Source organism: Pipistrellus kuhlii, unplaced genomic scaffold, assembly GCF_014108245.1.
Source record: "Pipistrellus kuhlii isolate mPipKuh1 unplaced genomic scaffold, mPipKuh1.p scaffold_m20_p_20, whole genome shotgun sequence".
Taxonomy (NCBI): Eukaryota; Metazoa; Chordata; class Mammalia; order Chiroptera; family Vespertilionidae; genus Pipistrellus; species Pipistrellus kuhlii.
Genome location: NW_023425516.1, coordinates 14,669,021 through 14,692,833, shown reverse-complemented (window position 1 = coordinate 14,692,833; position 23,813 = coordinate 14,669,021). Strand labels below are relative to the sequence as shown.

Sequence of the window (23,813 nt, the reverse complement as noted above, 5' to 3'; positions counted from 1 at the left end):
CTGTTCAGTAAACCATTCGGCCCGCGATTTAGGCTGGAGTTTAGATTTTGGCCCCTTCTCTGATTGAGTTCGACACCCCTACTTTACAGCATTCATTGCATTTAATCCTCACAACGACCCCGCACCCCCCCCCCCCCCCCCCCAGCGACTCCCAGCTTACAGAGAAGGTGAATTAGGTTCTCAGGATCCTGTGCTCAGCAGGTGGTAGAACTGAGATTTGAGCTCAGGTCTGTCTGACTGGGCCAAATAAATCACACAGCCCCATCTAGCCCCAGATAGATCCAGTAAAGCAAATAGCTGAATAAGGACAGAAAGGACATCTTGATACCTGAAGAGCAAACATTAAGCAAGTGAAATTTGATAATGCTCGCTGTTTCCATTACACTCTGCATCCATGAACAGCAAAATGGGTTTAAAATTTCTTTCAAACACCTGCACAACATTTTAGGAAATAAAAATCCCATCAATTGACCTGATTGACTTTTTCTGTTATACTCGCCCAATCTTTTTCAGGGTACACCAATGATTGTATAACTTTAATTAGTATACATACTGATTATTTGGGGTTTTGCTTTTTTACTTACCACACTTTCATGTACCTGTTTACAGGAATGCATTTAGTTCCCATAATGATCATTTAAACAGCCATATAGTATTACATGAAATGGACAGGATGCAGCTTCTTAACCATCTCCCTGTTGTGGGCACTTGGGATATTTTCAGTGTGTGGCTGATTGGAAAGTGCTGCTATAAACGTCTTTACACAAATTGCTTGTTACAATCTTTGGGACTATTTTGAGCAAGGGCATCTATGGGAAGCAGCTGAAGGAAATGCACCTGGAATTTTCTTTGTTGTTCCACTTGTTTATGCATTCATTATTTGATTCTTGTGTGTGTCCTCACCCAGGATGGGCCCACATGCTTTGTGTATCTGGATGATGCTCTAACCAACTGAGCTACGGGGCCAGAGCCTAAGACCCTGGAAATTTCACTTCTCCTGGGGGGAGGTGCTCTTTTTAGAGACTGGCTCTTGGCATCCAGTAATGCAAGAGCAGGAAGAGAAAAAAACAGTGGCTGGAGATGGGGGTGAGATAAGAGATGCGACTGGAAAGCTAGGCAGGAACAGATCTTGAGGGGGAGGAGGATTCGGATTCAGTTAGCTTTGAGGCACTGGTGGTTATTTGAGCGACAGAAACAGCTGTCAAGATAGTCACCCAGAGTCAGAGGGCAGGAATCTAGAATGTTATTAGTTGCAGTACATGATGACAGTGTGAGATGGCAGGGCCCTCTCTGTGCTTCCCCACCCTGCTCGGCGACCGTGACGGCTAGGCAGTGCCAGTGCTAGCATTCCAGGCTGTTGGCTTTGGCTCAGACCAGGTAATGCTAAGGGATGGCGTGCTTTCACGTCCCCTAAACCGCCTCTCTCCCCCTCGACCCTAGGCACCCCAAATAAACACAATCTAGTTCATCTAAATAAAAGTTCTGCAAATGCAACCTGCGAACAAGTCCCCCAGCACCAACTACGAGATCCTGGAGGCGCAAACCTATCCCGCCCCGCCAGGGGCCCGGCCCGAGGCAGACCAGGCTAGAACCCGCCAAGCTCTAAGCGTCCCGGACCAGCCCGCGGCCCGCGGAGGGCGGAGCCAGGGGAGGGGCTTGCGCATGCGCGGGTCCGCCTCCCGGCGAGGGGGCGGGCCGGGCGCCGGGGCGGGGCTGTGACGTCAGGCGCGCGCGTGGCTCCGGCTGCGCAGGAACAGCTGGTGCCTCTGAAGGCGGCCGGCGAGCGCGCGGCCGTGGGGTGCTGGGGGCCCGCCGCCCCGCGCCGCTGCACCATGTCCGGCCAGCTGGAGCGCTGCGAGCGCGAGTGGCACGAGCTGGAGGGGGAATTCCAGGAACTGCAGGTAAGGTCGGGCCACCTGGCCCCTCAGCGCGGCTACCTGGGGTGCAGTGCCTTCCCCTTCCTGCTCCCCCCACCCCCAGCCCGGGGGGTGAGCACCCTCAGGGCCTAGGGTGCCCCAGGCCAGGCCCTGGAGGCCGGTGGTCCGCATGGACCAGCCCCCGCCCGTCTCCCAGCACCTCAGATCTTCACCCGCCTGGGGCGCCCGGGCAAAGCCTCCGTTCCCGGTCCCTCGCACCGAGCACCTCCGTCGCTGCAGAAAGTTGGTCCGTGGCCTCTGGGGGGAAGTTCCAGGCGTGTCCCTGTAGGGAGGAGGCCTGCGGGGACAGGTCTGTGCTGGGACTCGGAACAGCCCAGCCCCCACCTCCTCAGGGGTCTCCCCTGACCCCACGGCTTTTGGCAGCTCAGCTGCCCCTCTGTCCTGGGGAGCAGCCTCCGCTGCAGCTCTGCCGGGAAGATGTGCTTGGGAGACGTTCACCTTGAACTCATCGGCTCTGCTTTGGGACCAGGGTTCCCTGTTCTCTGCCTTCGGGGCTCCGGTGTCGGTGCTTCTCAGGCGCTGCTGCAGGTGGTGGAGGCATCTGTCAGTTCTGACAGCTGGGGTGCCTCTCTCAGGAGGGTGAGGGCCGCTTTCTGCCCTCACCCTTCCGGCCCAGAGCCTGTAGGGTGGGGGCGGAGGAGGCAAGGGAGGCCCCTTGAGAGAATGGCTTTGTGGCCTTGAGGTCCGGGCAGGGGGATCTGTTCCTGAGTCTCCGAGGAGACGCCCCAAGAAACCAAGGGGGACGCCTGGACCATTTTTGGAGATGGGGCTGCTCCCTCTGCAGCTACCCTCTTGTGCCTGTTTTCTCAGGGTTAGGCTCTGCTTGCCCGGGGTCCCATCTCCCATCTCTGCGCACCCCTCCTTGTCCTCAGCCTGAGCAACGGCATTCCCCCCGAGCATGTCGCTTCTGTCTGCGGTTGGCTGGCCTCTCCCAGTGTCCAGAGGAGGGGAGCAGGGATTGCCAAGGGTATTTGTAATGAGTCCTCCTAGACTGGAGGCAGCAGGTCCGGATGACCAGAGAGAGGGGTGCTGGAGAGACGGGACAGTTTTAGGCATGAGCAGAGGGTAAGGTACCCAGAACCAAAGCGGTATCCCCTTCTTGGCTTGTCCAGCGAGTGTGTGGGTTGGTGCCCTCTCCTTCAGGTCTGGGGCTCGGGTCCCACCCAACTCCCTGGGGACCCTTGTGGCTCCACTGCCATTGTAGAAACTCAGCCACTTTTTTTAAAAAAATATATTTTATTGATTTTTTTTACAGAGAGGAAGAGAGAGGGACAGAGAGTTAGAAACATCGATGAGAGAGAAACATCGATCAGCTGCCTCTTGCACACCCCCTACTGGGGATGTGCCCGCAACCAAGGTACATGCCCTTGACCGGAATCGAACCTGGGACCTTTCAGTCCGCAGGCCGACGCTCTATCCACTGAGCCACACCGGTTTTGGCACTCAGCCACTTCTTAATGCTTCCTCCTACTGGGCGTCATGTCCAGCCTTGGAACCACTTGGGGGGGGGTGTCAGGGGCAGGAGTGAGAGGAGAGGTTCGCTGTGTGGAGCTCTTGTTGTTCACCCTTCCTTCCCCTTGTCCTGCCTCAGCCCAGGAGAAGGAGGAGTCTTCGAGCGATGCGATTAATGGCAATTAACAGCAATTAGACAGCAGGTCTTGGCAGGCAGAGGTTGCAGAGGAGACGGTTTGATTTGCTGTGTTCTTATGTGGTGTCTCTGGGGCTCAGGTGTGTGCGGGACAGGGAGGCGCTGGGCATTAGTGCCTGGTTTCGTCCCTAGGTGCCAGCAGGGTTTGCAGAAGGGCTCACCTGGTGGGAACTGTGCCGTCCCTGCTTAGTCCTTCAGCCGCCGGGCGCGGAGTGCACTTGGGGAAGAGGGAGCATCCATGACAGGAGGCATCACCCTTGCCCCGGCCCTTGCCCCGGCCCCGATGCACACGGAGGCATTTGGGTGACAGGTTGTGTGACTGCTCTCAGCCCTGCTGGCCGCAGGCTTGGCTGGCAGCTTCTGGATCAGAGGTCAGTGATGGAGGGAAGGCCACGGAGTCCCCTGGAGGACTGGAGGTGGAAAACACTGTGAATTCAGTTCATAATAGATGAGGACACTGCAGCGTGGGCATGCTAACGTAACCGGGGTCACACAGCTTCTTAGTGACACAGCTGGAGCTGGAGCTTAGTTCTCTCAATGTTCACTTCAGCCGAAACCGGTTTGGCTCAGTGGATAGAGCGTGGGTCTGCGGACTGAAGGGTCCCAGGTTCGATTCCGGTTAGGGGCATGTGCCTTGGTTGTGGGCACATCCCCTGGTTTTAGCGGGTGTGCAGCAGGCGGCTGGTCGATGTTTCTCTCATGGACGTTTCTAGCTCTCTATCCCTCTCCCTTCCTCTCTGTGGAAAATCAATAAAATATATTTTTTTAAAAATGTTTACTTCACATGTATGTCCTTGTGTGGGGAGGCCCCTCTCTGTCATATTTAATGGGAGAGCTCTGAACTCCTAGAATGAAAGTCTATGGAAATACATGTGTAATAAGTAGGGTGCACCTCGTCATTGTGTATGTGCTGGACAGACTTTCAAATGAGGCCTTTTATTGGGGAATAAGAGGGTTACAGCAGGTAGGCAGGTGGACAGAGGGGAACTAGAAAGATTTTTTCTTTATTTCTTTTTTTTTTTTTCACCAGAAAATCTCGGTCTATCTTGAGCCAGACTGGTTTCAGCAATCTTAATTTTCCTAATCTACCTCGGAATCTGGGATTCGTGGATTTTATGCTTGTATCTCTCTGGTTTCCTTTCTTGGGGCAATGTAGACTATCACTGGGTTTTTACCTTTCCTTCCCATTTACACTTGAAGGGAAGGAAAGAAGAAACTTAGCTCAGGCCCTAGAGGATTTGAAAGGTCTTTAGAATTTCTCCCTCCTCCGCAAAAGTCATAATCTCTGGGAATTTCCAGAGGAAAAGATCTGATTTCTTTTGATTGTGGAGCTTCACTGGTCTCTGGGGCAAGGTCAGGTCGCCATGGTTATTTTGTTTTTAGCTGTTTGGGATTTCAGCCTTGTTGGTAAATTGAGCGTGGCCCTGTGGCCGGTGGTGTGACCACAGAAGGTCACTTCCCGACACGGTGGCAGGTGGTTTAATGTAATAAGCCTTTCCTGCTTTGCCTTACATCACTGGAAACCTGACCTTGCCCCTCCCAACAAGGAAGGAGATAGCTAGAAGCAGTTTTTCCCTAAACTTTTTTTTTTTTTTTTTTCAGAGAGGAAGAAGAGGAAGAGAGAGAGAAACATCAATGAAGAGAATCATTGATCAGCTGCCTCCTGCACCCCCCACTGGGGATTGAACCTGCAACCTGAGCATGTGCCTTTGACCAGAATACAACCTGGGACCCTTCAGCCTGCAGGCCAACGCTCTATTCATTGAGCAAAACCAGCCAGGGCTCTTTCCCTAAACTTGACCTCATAGTAGGTAGACCATTGTAAAGATTTTGGCTTTTGCCCTAGCCAGTTTGGCTCAGTGGATAGAGCGTCGGCCTGCAGACTGAAAGGTCCGGGTTCGATTCTGGTCAAGGGCACATGTCTGGGTTCCCAGCTCAATCTCTGATGGGGATGTGCAGGAGGCAGCTGATCAATAATTCTCTCTCATCATTGATGCTTCTATCTCTCTCTCCCTCTACTTTCCTCTCTGAAATCAATAAAAATATTAAAAAATTTTTTTTTTGCTGAAACTGGTTTGGCTCAGTGGATAGAGTGTCAGCCTGTGGACTGAAAGGTCCCAGGTTTGATTCCGGTCAAGGGCATGTACTGTGGTTGTGGGCACATCCCCAGTAGGGGGGTGTGCAAGAGGCAGCTGATCGATGATTCTTTCTCATCGATGTTTCTAACTCTCTATCTCTCTCTCTTCCTCTCTGTAAAAAAAAATCAATAAAATATATTTTTTAATTAATAATAAAAGATTTTGGCTCTTACTACCAATGAAATGGGCATCCCTCTAGCTGCTGTTATGGAATAGACATGAGGGTGGGGCAGGCTGTAAGCAGGAAGATAGTATTATTTCATTAAATCCGTAAGAAATAGGGATTATCACCAATTTACAGAGAACAATAAGTTACACAACATTTCATGGCTTGTAAGTGCTGGAGCCAGGATTCAAACCTAGGTTGTTGAACACCAGAGTCTGCGTTCTGTATGTCAGATATTTTCTGGGTTCCTAACATAGTGGACTCTGAACCTTTCTTGAGATTCTTGGCTCTAGAATAAAACTTTAAAAATATATATATAATTTCATTAATTTTTTTACAGAGAGGAAGGGAGAGGGAGAAAGGGAGTTAGAAACATCGATGAGAGAGAAGCATTGATCAGCTGCCTCCTGCACCCCCCCCACTGGGATGTGCCCACAACCAAGGTACCTGCCCTTGACCGGAACCGAACCTGGGACCTTTAGTCCGCAGGCCAACGCTCTAGCCACTGAGCCAAACCAGTTAGGGCTAGTCAGAACTCTTAGTTGCAAGTGACAGAAACCCAATTCTACTGGTTTAAGCCAAAAAAGGGGTTTATTGGTCATGTATTGGAAAGTCCAGTGACAAACAGCTTCAGGCAAGGCTGGATCTGGGGCTCCAATGATGTCTCTGTGAGTGTGTCTGTCTGTCTCCTCGTTGTCATCTTTATTCTTAGGAGGCGATTTGTATCTCCCTTTTTGTGGTAAAGATGACCACTGGTGGCTCTTGTTTGACATCTACCATCTACTTAGCAAACCTGAAAAAAAACTAAAAAACCCACAAAAAAACCCAGATGCATCTTTCCCCCAGTAATTCCAGTAAGAGTCCCAGGGCTGATTCTCATTGGCTGGCCTTAAGTCATGTGATTATCCCTTACCAGTCAGTGGGGCATTGATTGGCAACGCCTTGGTTACATGTCTACACCTGGAGCTCACACTGGAATCAGTGCTACTTTAAACCACATGAAACACGAATGGGGAAGGGGTGGTTTCGTGAAGGAAAATAAAAACACTGGTGGTAAAAACAAACGAGGGGTTGGGACTTACTGTGCCGCGGCTCGGGCCCCCTCTTCCACAGCTGCCTGTCCGCTCTGGCGCCCCAGCACTCGGAGCTGTTTTGGGGCTAGTGACTTGAGGTGAGAGTCAGTCGCCTCTTAATAAGCTGGAGTTCCCTGCGACATGTGCAGAGAACTGACTCCTGGTTTTTGTGGAGCGTCTCCCATGTTCCACTCCACTGCTGCCACATTTAGAAATAAGAATAAGTAGCCGAAACCGGTTTGGCTCAGTGGTAGAGCGTCGGTCTGCGGACTGAAAGGTCCCAGGTTCGATTCCGGTCGGGGGCATGTATGTTGGTTGCCGGCACATCCCCAGTAGGGGTGTGCAGGAGGCAGCTGGTGGATGTTTCTCTCTCATCGACGTTTCTAGCTCTCTATCTCTCTCCCTTCCTCTCTGTAAAAAATCAATAAAAATATATTAAAATAAAAATTAAAAAAATAAGCCGGGACCAGTTTGGCTCAATGGATAGAGCATCGGTTTGGGGACTGAAGGGTCCCGGGTTCGATTCCGGTCAAGGGCATGTACCTTGGTTGTGGGCATATCCCCAGTAGGGGGTGTGCAAGAGGCAGCTGATGGATGACTCTCTCTCATCGATGTTTCTAACTCTCTATCTCTCTCCCTTCCTCTCTGTATAAAATCAATAAAATATATTTGAAAAAAATTAAAAAAATAAGAATAAGTAGTGGTTTGGCAGTGTGGCGTGTTCTTTGAATGTGACACACACATTTACCATGTGACCCAGCAGTTCCATTCCTAGGTATCTATCCGAGAGAAATGAAAGTCTATGTCAACACAAACCCTCGTACATACTCCTCACGGTGACATTATTCACCAGCGGGGAAAAGAAAAAAGAAGAAAAAGTGGAAATAATCTTATGTCCAACAACTGGTGAATAGGTAAACAAATGTGGTGAATCTATACCAAATCTGTATTGCCGAGTAGCACATGCTACACATGTAAACAGACCTCAAAAAGTTATGCTAACCAAAAGAAGCCAGACACAAAACTCACATGTTGTAGGATTCTATTTATAGGAAATATCCAGAAAACACAGATCTATAGGGATAGAAGGCAGGTGAGAGGTGGCCAAGAACTGGTGGGAGGGGAGAGTGGGGAGTGAGTGCTGATAGATCCTAGGATCTTATTGGATGATGAGGTGTTCGAAAACTGGATGTGGTGCCTGGCAGACATGGCTCAGCAGCTGAGCATCCATCTAAGAACCAGGAGGTCACGGTTTGATTCCCAGACAGGGCATATGCCCAGGTTTCGGGCATGCAGGAGGCAGCCAATCAATGATTCTCTCTCATCATTGATATTTTTATCTCTCTCTCCTTCTCCCTTCCTCTCTGAAATCAATGAAAAATAAAAACGGGATGTGGCAATGGTTGTACAATTTGTTAAACGTATAACAATCACTGAATTGTGCACTTAAAATGAGTGAATTTTATGGTATATAAATTGCACCTCAATAAAGTTGTTTAAAAAATAGTAGTTTAGGTCCTTAGCTTGGTAGTAAACTACCCAATATGGTTGTTCAATGGTCTGCATTTTTTGGGTGACTAGTTACTGGCTTAATGAAGGCTTCATTGAACCAGGCTCCAAGTCCTTGCTTTTGGCATCTTGAAGATGACAGTGTCCTGGGCAAGCGCCCGATAATAACGAGCCCAGGATTTGTGGCTTCTCCTCTTACCTTGTGTGATTAACCTTGCCCGGAAGGAATGCTGGGTTCTTTGTCATCTTAATCTAGATTGTCACATGCGCCTCTGAAATGAAGACACTCAAACCATTGGCAAAGCTAAACAGAACAAAACAGAAGATGTTTTACTTATATAATTGGAACGTCAAAGGTGAACTGCCTTCAGGTAGAGTCTGATTCAGGGGCTCAAGTTAAATCATCAGGATTCAGCCTTCATCTGTCTACCTTTCTATCCTCTCTCTCGGGTTCATTCTCAGCAGGACAACCCCATTCACTTTGGGCTTACATCCTATTGCCTTCAAAACCAGTACAAAAAAACGAGTCTCTTTTCTGATAAAAGCCCTACGACTGAGTCTCATTGGTTCTAAATGGCCCTCCCTGAATCATCCAGCTGGATTGGGAGGCTGATGGTCTGACAGGCGAGGCCTGCGTTTTATTCTCTGGAGCCTGGGGGGGGGGCAGGGTCAACCCCAAACCTAGGCAGATCTCATGGACTGAGTCTCCAAGGAAACTGTGGAGACGTTAACCAGAAGGGGGCTGAGCTGCCCGGTTGGCAAACACAACAGAAGGTCTCCATCCGGCAACCAGTTCCATTTGAGGCCACAGGCGTTTACGTAAGCCATTCCCCTACTGCGGGTACTTAGGTTGTTTCCAGCCTTTGACTATAACTAACAACGCACCTTGCACTGCCTCCCTGGGCACACAGGCTAGTATCTCTCTGGGGAAGATTCGGTGAGGCAGTTATATTGCCTCGGTGAGGTTCGTCTGCCCCTGGAAAAAGGATCTCAAAGCACAGGTCCCATCAGGGGCCGTTGGAGATACCATCATGTATCTAAGGACTCCAAGGGAAGGCCGGAATTGTATTGCCCCCACGTCCCAGAAGCACCCATGGACAGTGCATCGAGAGACAGCTTTGTACACACATAATACCTTTTTTTTTTTTTTTTAATTTATTTTATTGATTTTATACAGAGAGGAAGGGAGAGAGATAGTTAGAAACATCGATGAGAGAGAGTCATCGATCAGCTGCCTCTTGCACACCCCCTACTGGGAATATGCCCGCAACCAAGGTACATGTCCTTGACTAGAATCGAACCCGGGACCCTTCAGTCCCCAAGCCGACGCTCTATCCATTGAGCTAAACCGGTCCCGGCCACACATAATACCTTAATAAAAAAATGAGAAGGGAAAAAAAAAAAAAAAAGACAGCTTTGTGCCCTGGCCAGTGTGGCTTATTTGGTTGAGCCATGTCCAGTGCACCCAGGGGTCATCGGTTCGATTCCCTGTCACAGCGCATGCCCAGGTTTCAGGCTCAATCCTCAGTACGGGCCTGCAGGAGGAAGCCGACTGATGTTTCTTTCTCTCATTGGTGTTTTGTGTTTTGTTTGTTTTGTTTTTCTCTCTCTCCCCCTCCCTTGCTGCTTCCCTAAAATCAATGAAAACATATTGAATTTGTTTAAAAAGTACATGTGGATAGCATTGAGAGTTGGTGAGATGTGGACAACTGTCATAGGCTGTGGGTGGGATGGTAAATTGGTACAGTCACTCTGCGGGCGGTTTGCCAAGATCTATTAAAACTGAAAACAAGCCTGTACCCTCTGACTCAGCGATTCTGTTTCTTTCCCCCAGAAAGAATCTTCCCCAGAGAGATACTAGCCTGTGTGCCCAGGGAGGCAGTGCAAGGTGCGTTGTTAGTTATAGTCAAAGGCTGGAAACAACCTAAGTACCCGCAGTAGGGGAATGGCTTACGTAAACGGCAGTGTGTCTACAGCATGAAAAACTGCACGACACATGGGAGAGGATTGATAATTCTCAGGGGGAAAGGGGTGTCTGGGTACGGGAAGAGACTGGACAAAAATCATATACCTATGGATAAGGACAGGAGGGGGTGGGAGGAGGTAAGGGCAGAGGGTGGAGTGGGGACCAGGAGGAGGGGAGTTATGGGGAGGGAAACAATTATAATAATCTGAACAATAAAGATTTATTTAAAAAAAAAAACAACAACAACACTGCACAGCACTAAAGGAAAATGAAGTAAATGTATTCTTACATGGGTAGATTTTTCAAGGCATATTATTGAGTAAGAAAAGAAAGTTGTGGAATCGTGTATGTTCTGATATTGTTATATATATATATATTTTTTTTTTTAAATTTTATTTTATTGATTTTACACAGAGAGGAATTGAGAGGGACAGAGAGTTAGAAACTTCGATGAGAGAGAAACATCAACCAGCTGCCTCTTGCACACCCCCCACTGGGGATGTGCCCACAGCCAAGGTACATGCCCTTGACCGGAATCGAACCCGGGACCTTTCAGTCCACAGGCCGACGCTCTATCCACTGAGCCAACCCGGTCCCGGCAATTGTTATATACAATATATATTTAAAACCAAAAGTCTGTGTGTTAGACTATGAGCCATGCTGTTATAACAGAGAGATCCCCACATGAAAAGGCTCAAGTGAGGTGTCTTCTCTCTTTCTCACGGAACAGCCCAGAGGGAGGTGTGGTCCAGGGTGCGAGGCATTCCGGTTATCTGTCCCTGCAGAAAACAGCAGTCATCGCTCTTTTGCTCACGGGTCGATGAGTCTGGAATTTAGACGGGGCATAGTCTGGATAGCTGGGCGGTGTCCTGTGATGCCTGGAGGCCGTGGCTGGGGAGACTTGCATAGCTAGCAGTGGCTCACGTGGCTGGGGCTGGAGTCATCGGGAGGTTTCTCTGCCTCCGTGTGCCTCTGCTGGAATGACAAGAAGGTTTGTCACTCCAGGGGGGAGTATTTATCAGAGTGTCTGCCTGTGATGGCTCCATGTCGTTAGGGTTTCCACACAGCGTGGTGGCCTCAGGGTGGTTGACCTTTTTGCTCTAAGACATGCTTCTGTTTCAGTGATTAAGACAGAAGCACAGGTCTTTCTACAACATGCTCTCAGAAATTATAGAGTGTCACTTTTGCCCTATCTCTCTGTCTATCTATCTATCATCTAACTATCCGAACTATGTGGTCAAGCCAGCCACAAGCCTACGTACACTGAGTGGCCAGATTATTATGACCTCTGAACGGATAATAATCTGGCCACTCAATGTATATCCTATATAATAAAGGGCTTAATATGCAAATTGTCCCCTTGACCAGGAGTTTGACCAGCAGGCAGGCAGGCCAACCACCCGTGTCCCCTCCCCCTGGCTAGGCTGGCCGGACCCCACCCATGCACAAATTCATGCACCAGGCCTCTAAAAAAAAAACATATATTAATATATATAGCCGGGACCGGTTTGGCTCAGTGGATAGAGCGTCGGCCTGGGGACTGAAAGGTCCCGGGTTCGATTCCGGTCAAGGGCATGTACCTTGGTTGAGGGCACATCCCCAATAGGGGGTGTGCAAGAGGCAGCTGATCAATGATTCTCTCTCATCGATGTTTCTAACTCTATCCCTCTCTCTTCCTCTCTGTGAAAAATCAATAAAATATATATATATATATATATATATATATATATATATATTCTGTCTCCCCAAAAATAAGAGTGTCTTATATTAATTTTTTTCTGCCAAAGTTGCACTAGGTCTTATTTTCAGGGGATGTCTTATCTTTCCATGCGCTAGGTCTTATTTTCGGGGAAACATGATATACACACACACACACACACACACACACACACACACATTGAGTGACCAGATTATTATGTGTTCAGAGATCATCATAATCTGGCCACTCAGTATATATTTAAGGGGGGAGAACAGGGACCCCCACCTCTCTTTGTGAGAATTGCTAAAGGATGGGCGATCGTGTTTTTAAACCGTTACAGGCTGGGAAGCCCCGTCATACAGTGTCACGTGGGATCCTTGTTGGTTTGGCGAGGGAAGGCACAGTGGGCTTTGCTATTTGTATCCTGTCGCTCTCATCTCTGGTTTCAGTGTAACAGGACCCATAGTTGCCATATGCCAGCCAGGGACAGTGAGAGTGCAGGCCAATCGGTCCCTTATAAAAATGTAATTCAGAACCCCGACACGTCACTTCTGCTCACATCCCACTGGCTGCCTCTTGGTCATACTGCGACCTCCAGCTGCAAGAGAGGCCGAGAAATGTAGTCTGCAGGCCACATGCCTAGCTGTAAGTCTGTGGGGTCCTGTTGCTAAAACGCAGCAAATGAGAATAAATATTAAGGAGAATTAGTTTTCACAAGTGCTTTTCATACACACACACACACACACACACACACACACGTGTGTTTATAGAAATAGGTCTATATAAAATATAGAAATATATATTGCCAAAACCCATTTGGCTCAATGGATAGAGCGTCGGCGTGGGGACTGAAAGGTCCCGGGTTCAATTCCGGTCAAGGGCATGTACCTTGGTTGCGGGCATATCCCCAGTGGGGGGTGTGCAAGAGGCAGCTGATTGATGACTCTCTCTCATCGATGTTTCTAACTATCTCTCTCCCTTTCTGTACAAAATCAATAAAATATATTTTAAAAAATAACAAAATAAAATATAGAAATATATAGATACATAGAACAGTCTGGAGGAATACATAGGAAAAGGTCTAGAACAGTGGTCGGCAAACTCATTAGTCAACAGGGCCAAATATCAACAGTACGACGATTGAAATTTCTTTTGAGAGCCAGATTTTTTAAACTATATAGGTACGTACCTTGTTATTAACTTAGTTAGGGTACTCCCAAGCTGACCTTTGCTAAAAACTCAAGGGGCCAAAGAGCCGCAGGTGGCTCTCGAGCCTCAGTTTGCCGACCACAGGTCTAGGCGAACCTGGCAACTGTGGTTACTCCTGGGGATGGGGGAGAAGGACAGGGATGGGTTCGAAGCTGACTCCAGCCATAGCGGTGGGGTTTTAATGTTTTATAAGGGCAATGTTTTCACATTTTACTTCGAAATTAAATATTAATTCAAGCTGAAGAGGGCCTGGTAAGCATCTGGCTGCTGATGTTGGAGTCTTGGTCTTATCTCCCGGCGGTGGCACCCAACCCCAAAGAGTGCCAAGGAGGTCACATGGCTCTTATCTTCCAGGAACCGCAGCCGGTGTTGGCCGGACACTCAGCCCCATGGCCCCACCTTCTTGATGGACTATAGTCAGGGGGTCTCTGCCCCTGTCCTCCCCATGGAGACCCCCTGACTGGACCACAGTAGGTGTTGGTTGTAAGTGGATGGCTGTTTTGGGACTGAAGAATTCAAAAGTGATTAAAATACAGCCTGTCTCTCTACAGCTGGCTTCTTGTTAACTACAGATAGAAAGCTGGTCGCTGTGCAAGGGGGCAGGCAGGGGGCCCCGCCCTCCTCTCAGCCGTTAACATTAACCTCACGGACGCTGTGTCCCTCCGGATGGGAGACACAGAGGACATGGTGTCACTTGAGTGACATTCTGGCTCCAACAGCTTCACCCAGATCCAATCATGAAGAGACGACGACAGACCCATCCAGACGGAGGGACATTCCCCAAAACGAGACTCAGTTCTTTAAAAAATGTGGGTGTCACGAAAGACAGAGTCTAGCTGCGCTAGCGAAGGAGGCTAGCGATGGAAGCAGCAGCACAAGGCAGGAGACCGAGTCGGGTCTGGGATCTGGGGGGAGGTTGCCATCCGTGGACAGCTAGCAAGATGGGAGGTCATGGTATGGTGTGGTGTCCAGGTCGCATTGTCTGTCTCTGACCATTGTACTGAGGATGTAAGAGAATGGCGTCCTTCTTAGGAAATGCACAATGAAGGAGTGCGGAGCAAAGAGGCGTGTTGTCTGTCTGTAGCTAACTCCCAGATGGTTAGAAGAGGAGGAGGCATTGTCCTGACCGGTTTGGCTCAGTGGATAGACTGAGCGTCGGACTGCAGACTGAGGGGTCCCAGGTTCGATTCCAGTCAAGGGCATGTACTTCGGTTGCCCTTACATCCCTGGTGGGGTGTGTGCAGGAGGCAGCTGACCGCTGTTTCTCTCTCATCGGTGTTTCTAACTATCCTTCTCCCTTCCTCTCTGTAAAAAATCAATAAAATATATATATATTTAAAAACAAAAGAAAAGGAGGAGGCAAACTTTTTTGGCACAAAAGCCAAGTAGTGAGGACTCGTGGCTCCTCAGGGCCATATGGTCTCTGTCTTAACTACTCACTCTGCTGTGGTAGTTTCTAGACAATATGCAAATGAACGTGCGTGGCTGGGCTCCATTCTGGCTACTGAAATTTCAAATTTCGTGTACTTTCACGTCACAAAGTATTCTTCTGTGTCAACCAAGGAAAAACCATTTTAGCTTACTGCCTGTACAGAAATCTGGATTTGGCTGGATTTGGTCTGTGGCCTATAAATTCCTGATGCCTGATATTGAAAAAGAACACACACACACACACACACACACACACACACACAGTGAGGGTGGTGGTGCTGCGTAAAGCAAATATGGAAATATGGTGTAATGCTAACAGTTGGTGAATCTGGGTGAAGGGTAGAAGGGAGTTCTTTCTACACTTCTCAGAATTCTTCTGCAAGTTTGAAATTATTTAAAACTAAAAAGTTAGCAGAAACCGGTTTGGCTCAGTGGATAGGGCATTGGCCTGTGGACTGAAAGGTCCCGGGTTCGATTCCGGTCAAGGGCATGTACCTTGGTTGCGGGCATATCCCCAGTAGGGGGTGTGCAGGAGGCAGCTGGTCGATGATTCTCTCTCATTGATGTTTCTAACTCTCTATCCCTCTTGCTTCCTCTCTAAAAAATCAATAAAATGTATTTAAAAATAAGTAAATAAATATTGATAGTTATTAGAGGTAGGATTTTCCTCTCTGGGGGGCCAGCAAGGAGCAACTTATGATACTGTTTGAATCCGAGGGACTGAGCCCTCTTGTCTGGGAGCCAAAGCGTGCTTATGTGGCCCCTAATTGCTATCTTCTCACTTCATTTTCTTCACTTCTCCCTTATCTCCTGGCTTACCCTGCGTATTTAGGGACCTTCTTGGCAGGCAGGAGAATTAGGCTCCGGTCCCACTGTCAGACCATCTCCTTTTTCTCTCCCTCTAATAAATACACTTCTCCAGCCACTTTATTTTTATTTTATTTTTTTAAAATATATTTTATTGATTTTGTACAGAGAGGAAGGGAGAGAGATAGAGAGAGTCATCAATCAGCTGCCTCTTGCACACCCCCTACTGGGGATATGCCCGCAACCAAGGTACATGTCCTTGACAAGAATCGAACCCGGGACCCTTCAGTCCCCAAGCCGACGCTCTATCCAAACCGGTCCCGACTCCTCTAGCCACTTTAGATGCGTTCAAGGACACAGCCACTTTAGATGTGTTCATTGGATTATTGCATTTAATGTCATAGTTCCCGCCCCTCACGTGGGTTTCTCCAAATTGTACTATTTGTCTTAGATGATCAGATTAGGGGCGAGGGCTTGCTTCCCGGCATATGGCGTTATCTGGGGGCCCCGATGCCGAGAAGGAGAAGTTACCTTGTCCCTTTCTCCCGGCTTTGGGGCAAAGTCTCTGATATTTCTAGCCGCCTTGTGGCCCTGGCTGGCTATTTTAATTGGAGGGACTGTGTCTGGGGTGGGCAGGGTTGGCTCTCAGGGAAGGGGTATGACCTTTCCTTAGTTGATGTGGTAAGAATTCTCTTCATGGCCAGGATCAGAAACCCAGCTCCTACCGGCCTCACTGAAAAGGGATTTATAAATTCATGTAGCCGAGAGCATGGAACAGCGTCACCCTCAGACGTGGTGTGACCCAAGGGCTGGAATGAGGCTGGGAGAATTCCGTCTCTTACTGAGTCTCAGGTCTGTTTTCCTGTTTGGCTTTATTCTTCGGCAGCCTCTCCCCACTCAGCAACCCCTGCAGGTGTGTACCTGCTACCAGATTAGCAAACCCAGGACTAAAGAGGGCTTCTCTACACCAGTACTCCAGCAGGGTCCCAGGGCTGACTCTCATTGGCCCATTTAAGCCTGGTGTCCGTGTTCTGAACCAATCAGTTGCCAAGGGGTTGGAAGATACTGATTGGTCAGGCCTGGATCACACGACTACTCTTGGAATGAGAACAGTCAGCTGTACTGGAACCATCTGAACTAAGAATTGACAAGAAGTGGCCCTTCCAAGTCAGACCTATTGGGTCGGCAAGTAAGTAATTGCGAATTTTTTAAAGAAAATCAAAGACAATTTTTTCATGGAACTAAATAACTTTATTCTGTAATGTATTGCCCATTTTGATCAATGACCTTTTGCCATCTTTCAGGCAGCATCATAATCCCACGTTCAAAAAACTTCTGGTTTTTATTAGCAAAAAACTGAATCAGGTACGATTTGACATCATCATCATTATTGAAATTTTTACCATTCAAGGAGTTTTGTAAAGATCGAAACAAAAAGTAATCAGATGGTGCAAGGTCAGGACTATACGGTGGATGTGGCAAAACATCCCAACCAAGCTCCATTAATTTTTGCCGAGTGACCAAAGATGTGTGTGGCCTTGCATTGTCATGATGGAATACAACACCTTTTCGATTTGTCAATTTGGGCCGCTTTTCTTCAACTGCATTGTTTAATTTCATTAGTTGTTCAATGTAGACATCAGAATTGATCGTTCGGTTGGGTGGTAAGAGTTCAAAGTAGACAATTCCTTTGTAATCCCACCAAACTGATAACAAAACCTTCTTTTGATGAATATCAGCTTTTGATGTTGTTTGAGTTGGTTCACCTGGCCTGCTCCACGATCTTTTCCGCTTGATATTGTTGTAAACAACCCATTTTTCATCGCCAGTTATCAGTCGTTTTAAAAATGGATCATTTTCATTATGTTTCTTTAGCAAATCGCAGCTGCTAATGCGTTGCGTTAACTGTGATTCTTTCAGTTCGTGAGGAACCCATGTATCGAGTTTTTGAACATAGCCAAGTTGTTTTAAGTGATTTTCAATGCATGTATGTGATACATGAAGCTTCTCTGCAATCTCACGTGTTGTACTGTGACAGTCCGAATTGATTATTGCTTTGATTAGGGCGTCATCAACTTCAACTGGACGACCAGAGCGTTTTTCATCTTTGAGTGAAAAATCACCAGAACGAAATTTGGCAAACCAATTTTGACACTGCCGTTCTTTTAAGGCTTCGTCACCATAAACAGCACATAACTTTTTATGAGCTTGCGATGCGTTTTTCCCTTTGTGGAAATAAAAAATCAAAATATGACGAAAATGTTCCTTTTGATTTTCCATTTTTCAACGAATGCCAAACGAAAACTACAAAACAGATCAAAAAACTTTTTTTACTGATTAACAGCTGAATAGCCAACTATCAAATAACAAAATGTGTTTTACATTTTTACTACGTCTGCAAACCTAAAAATTCAACTGAAGCCATATATGTGTGAAACCCGCAATTACTTACTTGCCGACCCAATAGTTGCTATTGCCATTAGGAAGGAAGGGACCTGGGCAAGAAAGAAAAAAACACAACAGTAATTCCTTAATACGCAGGGCTATGCTGTGCCACCTTCCCCAATCCCAGTCTTCTAAGCCACAATTTAAAAAAATATATATAATTTATTGATTTTTTACAGAGAGGAAGGGAGAGGGGTAGAGAGTTAGAAACATCGATCAGCTGCCTCCTGCACAACCCCCACTGTGGATGTGCCCGCAACCAAGGCACACGCCCTTGACCGGAATCGAACCTGGGACCTTTCAGTCTGCAGGCCGTCGCTCTATCCACTGAGCCGAACCGGTTTCGGCCTCAGCCACAAATTGGGTAGTTGTGCTTGTATCGTCCTAGCTGTCAAATTGTAAGCTCTGCAGTCATGTCCTCTGACACAAACAATGGAAAATGACCTGTTGGTGTTTGTTCTCTTTTGCGCCCTGCCCGGCTGCTCCATCCCTCAGGAAACTCACAGGATCTACCGGCAGAAGTTGGAGGAGCTGACCTCGCTGCAGACGCTATGTAGCAGCTCCATCAGCAAGCACAGGACGCGCCTGAAGGACCTGAAGCGCACGCTCCAGAGGTAGGCGGGGCTGCGACTCAAAGCTCCCCTGGTTCTCAGGGTCCGAAACCCAGCTCAGCGCTGGCTTGGGTAGAGAATGGAAAAAAATTTCAAATATATTTTTATTGATTTCAGAAAAGAGGGAGAGGGAGAGAGAGAGACACACACACACACACATCAATGATGAGAGACAATCGTTGACAGGCTGCCTCCTGCACACTCCACACTGGGGATTGAGCCCACAACTGGGTCATGTGCCCTGACCAGGAATTGAACTGTGACCTCCTGGTTCATAGGTTGACACTCAATCACTGAGCCATGGCAGCCGGGCCTAGAATGGAAAGTTAAATGGAAAAAAACCAGCAGGGGTCAAAGTTTGTTTTTAGGAATCTGTTTTTCCCCTCTAAATTCTGCATTTCCTGAGATTGGCTTCGCTCTATGGCTGGCCATCCTCTCATGGTCCCTGAGATGGCCAACCAGCAGTGCCAGGCTTATCCCCTGCAGCCTTTCTCCCTACCGGCTTGGGCACCCCAGCCTAAGGAGAATTGTCTTTCAGCACAAGTCCTGGGAGCCGTTCTCATTGGCTGGAATTGGTCACGTGCCCATCTTTGACCCAATCAAATCACCTAGACTAGTTAGGCAAGACTAGGTCATATGCTCAGTGTATGGACCTTGGGAATGGACAGCCCTACTTAAACCACATGAGCTTGGGAAGAGGATGACAGAAGAAAACTGTTATAAGAAGTCCTGCTGGGCAGGAAAACATTAACCACACTTCTCAGGCACGCGGGGGCTCCCTCCACCAGGCTGTCTGATGTAGGGGGTAAGAGGTCTGATATCCCTGGTGGAGATAAACTTGAGCTCATCACTTCGGTCAGTTCCTGAGGCCAGGATTCCATGTTCAGTTTCCAGTCCTTGTGTCTTTCTGGTTTCGGAAGTGCTCCCATCCCCCGTAGGCGAACAGGACCAGTGAATCCTGTGACCCCTCCGCCAAGTAGGCCTCTGAGGCCCTGAATGGCTTGTCCCAGGTCACTTTCATGGGCTTTTGTTCCAGGGTGTGTGGTTCTGGCTCACTTTTCCCCTTCCCTCGTGGACAGTTTTTGGGAAGGTTATTGATTATACCAATGGTCAGCTATTTGGGAATAATCGATATTAAGTAATATCGATTATTCCCAAATAGCTGACCATTTGGTAAACGGAGGCCCATTAGTCGTGGGGTAAAGTGTACATGGTTTAATGCCGAGACATCGCCACTCTTGGAGAAACACATCTTACCGATGGCAGGACTTAAGTCTTCTATATCCGTCGAGGGTTTTTCAGCCTTGGCACTAATGATGGTTCTTCGCTGTCGGGGGCTGTCCTGTGCATGGTAGAATGTTTAGCAGCGTTGCTGGCCTCTGCCCACAGATGCTGGTAACACCCTCCACTCCGTCTTGAAGACCAAAAAGTTCCCAGACATCGAGAGCCACTGGGCAGAAGGTTGGCCCTTGAGTTAGGTTCTTACACGGAAGACAACCCCTGCTCCAGGAGTGTTTGCGACATGTTTCTCTAGTCTTGAAAGACCAACAATTAGGCCTTGATTCATTTGCTCTTTATGCTATTTTCTTTTTTTACTTTGTTTTTATTGTTGACACTGCTACAGATGTCCCCATCCCCTGCCCCACCCTTTGTCCACCTCTACCCAGCCCCCCAACTGCTTATATTTTTACTTTTCTTATTTTTTATTTATTTTTTAAAAATATTTTTATTGACTTCAGAGAGGAAGGGAAAAGGAGAGAGAGTTAGAAACATCAATGATGAGAGAGAATCATTAATTGGCTGCCTCCTGCACGTGCCCCGCTGGGGGGTTGAGCATAAAACTGGGCATGTGCCCTCACCAGGAATCGAACCGTGACCTCCTGATTCATAGGTCGAAGCTCAACCACTGAGCCACACCGGCTGGGCTGCTTATTCTTTTAAAGTGCCATCCTGTCTCCCTCTCAGTAATCTTCAGCTTATTCCTACAGCACATGTGTCAAACACAAGGCCCGCGGGCCAAATCCGTCCCGCCAGGCCTTGCAATGTGGCCCGCACCGCGCTGTCATCACTGCACTCCGCTGTGTTTCCATCACAATGACAGTTTATGACTGTTCAGTAAACCATTCGGCCCGCGATTTAGGCTGGATTTTAGATTTTGGCCCCTTCTCTGATTGAGTTCGACACCCCTATCAGGATAGCGAGCAGAGCCCCAGTCCCTTCGTGTCCCAGCTTAGTTTGCAAAAGACATTGACATATAGTTCTTCTCTGTTGTAAGCTTTCCGTTTAGTTTACTCCCCAGGATTAAATCAAAGTCATTTGGAAAAAAAGAAGAGTGAGAGGAATGACATTGCTAGAAGGTTTTCACTGTGCACACTGCTTTAAATCGCACTTACTCATTTACTTGTCGCAGTGGCATTTCCAGAAGGTAGGCTCGATATTATTCCTATTTTTTTACAGAGAGGAAGGGAGATAGATAGAGAGCTAGAAACATCGATGAGAGAGAAACATCGACCAGCTGCCTCTTGCAACCAACGTACATGCCCTTGACCGGAATCGAACCCGGGACCTTTCAGTCCGCAGACCGATGCTCTACCGCTCAGCCAAACCGGTTTCGGCTATTCCTATTTTTTTAGATAAAGAAAATAAGGCAGAGGTTAAAAGACATTCCCAAGGTCACAGGGCTTAGCAGGGAGCCTGCATCAGTCCCAGGGAATGCAGGTGGAGACTGAGGTTGAGAGAAACATTGAGAAGGAAGAGTGGGAGGGGAGTGGCCAGAGCTTCCAGATTTCTTCCTCCAACCCCCTGCTTCTCCCATGCCCACACCTCTGTCCGCAGGTACAAGCGCCGGGCCAGTGTGGCGGAGGCGGAGCTGGTCCAGCAGTTAGATGTCACCATCAAGGAGCGGCAGAACATCTTCTTTGACATGGAGGCCTACCTGCCCAAGAAGAACGGGTAGGAGCTGGGAACTCACCCCGCCCCCCACTCCCCACCTGCCACCGGGGCAGCACCCAGGCCTAGGACACCTGGTCTGCATCATTGTCACCTTCCCGTGAGGGCTGAGGTTGCAGTGGGGGCGAAGGGAAGGCAGAAGTGAGGGCAGGGAAGAGAAGGAGGCTTCCTCCATGAGCACTGAGGTCAGGCACTGACTGGGAGGGGCCGGGAGGGAGCCTTCTGGGGCTGGAAGTGTTTTTTCCTTTGAGCTGTGTGTTGGTTGCAGGGATGCATAAATATGTAAAAATCCATCATGTTGTATGCTTAAGACTTGTGCACTTTTTTTAAAAAATTGAGTTTTAGAGAGAGGGAGAAAGAAGCACCAATTTGCTGTTCCACTTATTTATACATTCATTGGTTGATTCTTTTTATATATTTTATTTTATTTTTGTATTGATTTTTTTACAGAGAGGAAGGGAAAGAGATAGAGAGCTAGAAACATTGATGAGAGAGAAACATCAACCAGCTGCCTCCTGCAGACCTCCCACCGGGGATGTGCTGGCAACCACGGTACATGCCCTTGACTGGAATTGAACCTGTGACCCTCCAGTCCGCAGGCCCACGCTGCTCTATCCACTGAGCTCATTGGTTGATTCTTATAAAAAAATATGCCCTGATGGGTTTTGAACCTGCACCCATGGCATCTCTGGTCAATGCTCGAACCCAGTGGTCGGCAAACGGCGGCTCAAGAGCCACATACGGCTCTTTGGCCCCTTGAGTGTGGCTCTTTCACAAAATACCACATGTGAGCATGCACATACAGTGTGACTGAAACTTTGTGGCCCATGCACAGAAGTCAGTTTTTAGCCTGGGCGAGTCTATTTTTGAAGAAGTGGTTCTATCGCCGAGCCACACTCAAGGGGCCAAAGAGCCGCATGTGGCTCGTGAGCCGTGGTTTGCTGACCACTGCTCTAACCAATGGAGCTACTCAGCCAGAGCAAGACTGATGTACTTTTGAAGGTTATGCCTTAATTTTTTAAAAAAGAATCTGCTTTAAATTGACCTAGCTATTGTACATATACCTTCACCTCATTGGCTGGAGCTTAGTCACACGGTCACATTAGTTGCAAGGGAAGCTGGGAAATATGAGGGTCAGTCATGACTGTCATGTGTCACAGTCCCCCCTGTTCTCTAGTTAATCATTATTCGCACTCGAAGTGAGGCCCACTGTGCCGCTGAGTTTAGCACCGTATGTTCTGCGCTGGCTTTTCAACGCGTGCCCGTTACGTTGGAGTATTTTCGGTTGGGGCTGCACCCAGGGCTTTTAGGGGACATGGCGACTTCACAGGTCTCTCCTTCCAGGCTCTACTTGAATCTGGTCCTCGGCAACGTAAGCGTGACCCTCCTCAGCAACCAGGCCAAGTAAGTGTCCCCGACGCCCAGCTGGCTTTGCAGAAAACCCAGGCATCGTGCTTTCAGTTCGGGAGTTATGGGACCAGGGTGGGTGTTTGCATAAAGGGGAAAACCGTTAATAGGTGGTGCTCTGGCTCCTGGTCTCCCTGACTGACCCCTGGGACAGGCTTCCTTCATGGGTCCCCTATGTCGGGCAGACAGGACTGCCAGTTTCCCGTGAGAAACGGCTCTGCTCCATTTCACGGCTCGTCAGACCCTCTCCTCCTGGGAAGCAGACGGTTGTGTCCAGCCACAGGCTGTCAAGTTTCTAGGGGGGCGGAGCCGAGGCACTTTGGGGGGGAGGGGACCTTGTCTGGCTCCCTAACTGATGCCACCATTCATTTAAGGTCCAGTCTCTCCTTCAGTGGGATCAGAAGGTCCTGACGGGAAGTGGTTGGCAGTGTGTCACGGATCCAGTGGGACAAGGGTCCTGCCCCCAATGGGAGGTAGTCATACTACCATCCATGTCATGATAGTCACGTGACCTCTCCCGGGCATGTCTGTTGCCATAGATTTGCCTACAAGGACGAGTATGAGAAGTTCAAGCTCTACCTGACCATCATCCTGCTCCTGGGGGCTGTGGCCTGCCAGTTCGTCCTTCACTACAGGTAACGCAGCGTGGCGCTGGGGGACACGCGGGAGTGAGAGGGGACCTGAGAGAGGGACCCAGGGTCCCTCCTGCATCCACAGTGCTGGTGTGATGAGGTGTCGATAGAGAAGGGCCATTTCTTTTTTCTTAATATATTTTATTGATTTTTTTACAGAGAGGAAGGGAGAGAGAGTGAGAAACA

The 23,813-nt window shown here is 48.5% G+C and overlaps 1 protein-coding gene across 1 annotated transcript in view; it reads left to right on the top strand.

Annotated features, from left to right (window-relative positions):
- The first annotated feature begins 1,730 nt into the window (after positions 1-1,730).
- The window catches only part of TMEM120B (transmembrane protein 120B), a 40,514-nt gene continuing 18,431 nt past the window's right edge, over positions 1,731-23,813 (top strand). Inside the window, exons 1-5 of the mRNA XM_036448923.2 lie at positions 1,731-1,901; positions 18,524-18,642; positions 21,475-21,591; positions 22,933-22,992; positions 23,535-23,630. Coding sequence (XP_036304816.1) covers positions 1,833-1,901; positions 18,524-18,642; positions 21,475-21,591; positions 22,933-22,992; positions 23,535-23,630 — 461 coding nt within the window. The 5' untranslated portion in view covers positions 1,731-1,832. The remainder of the gene's footprint in view (positions 1,902-18,523; positions 18,643-21,474; positions 21,592-22,932; positions 22,993-23,534; positions 23,631-23,813) is intronic.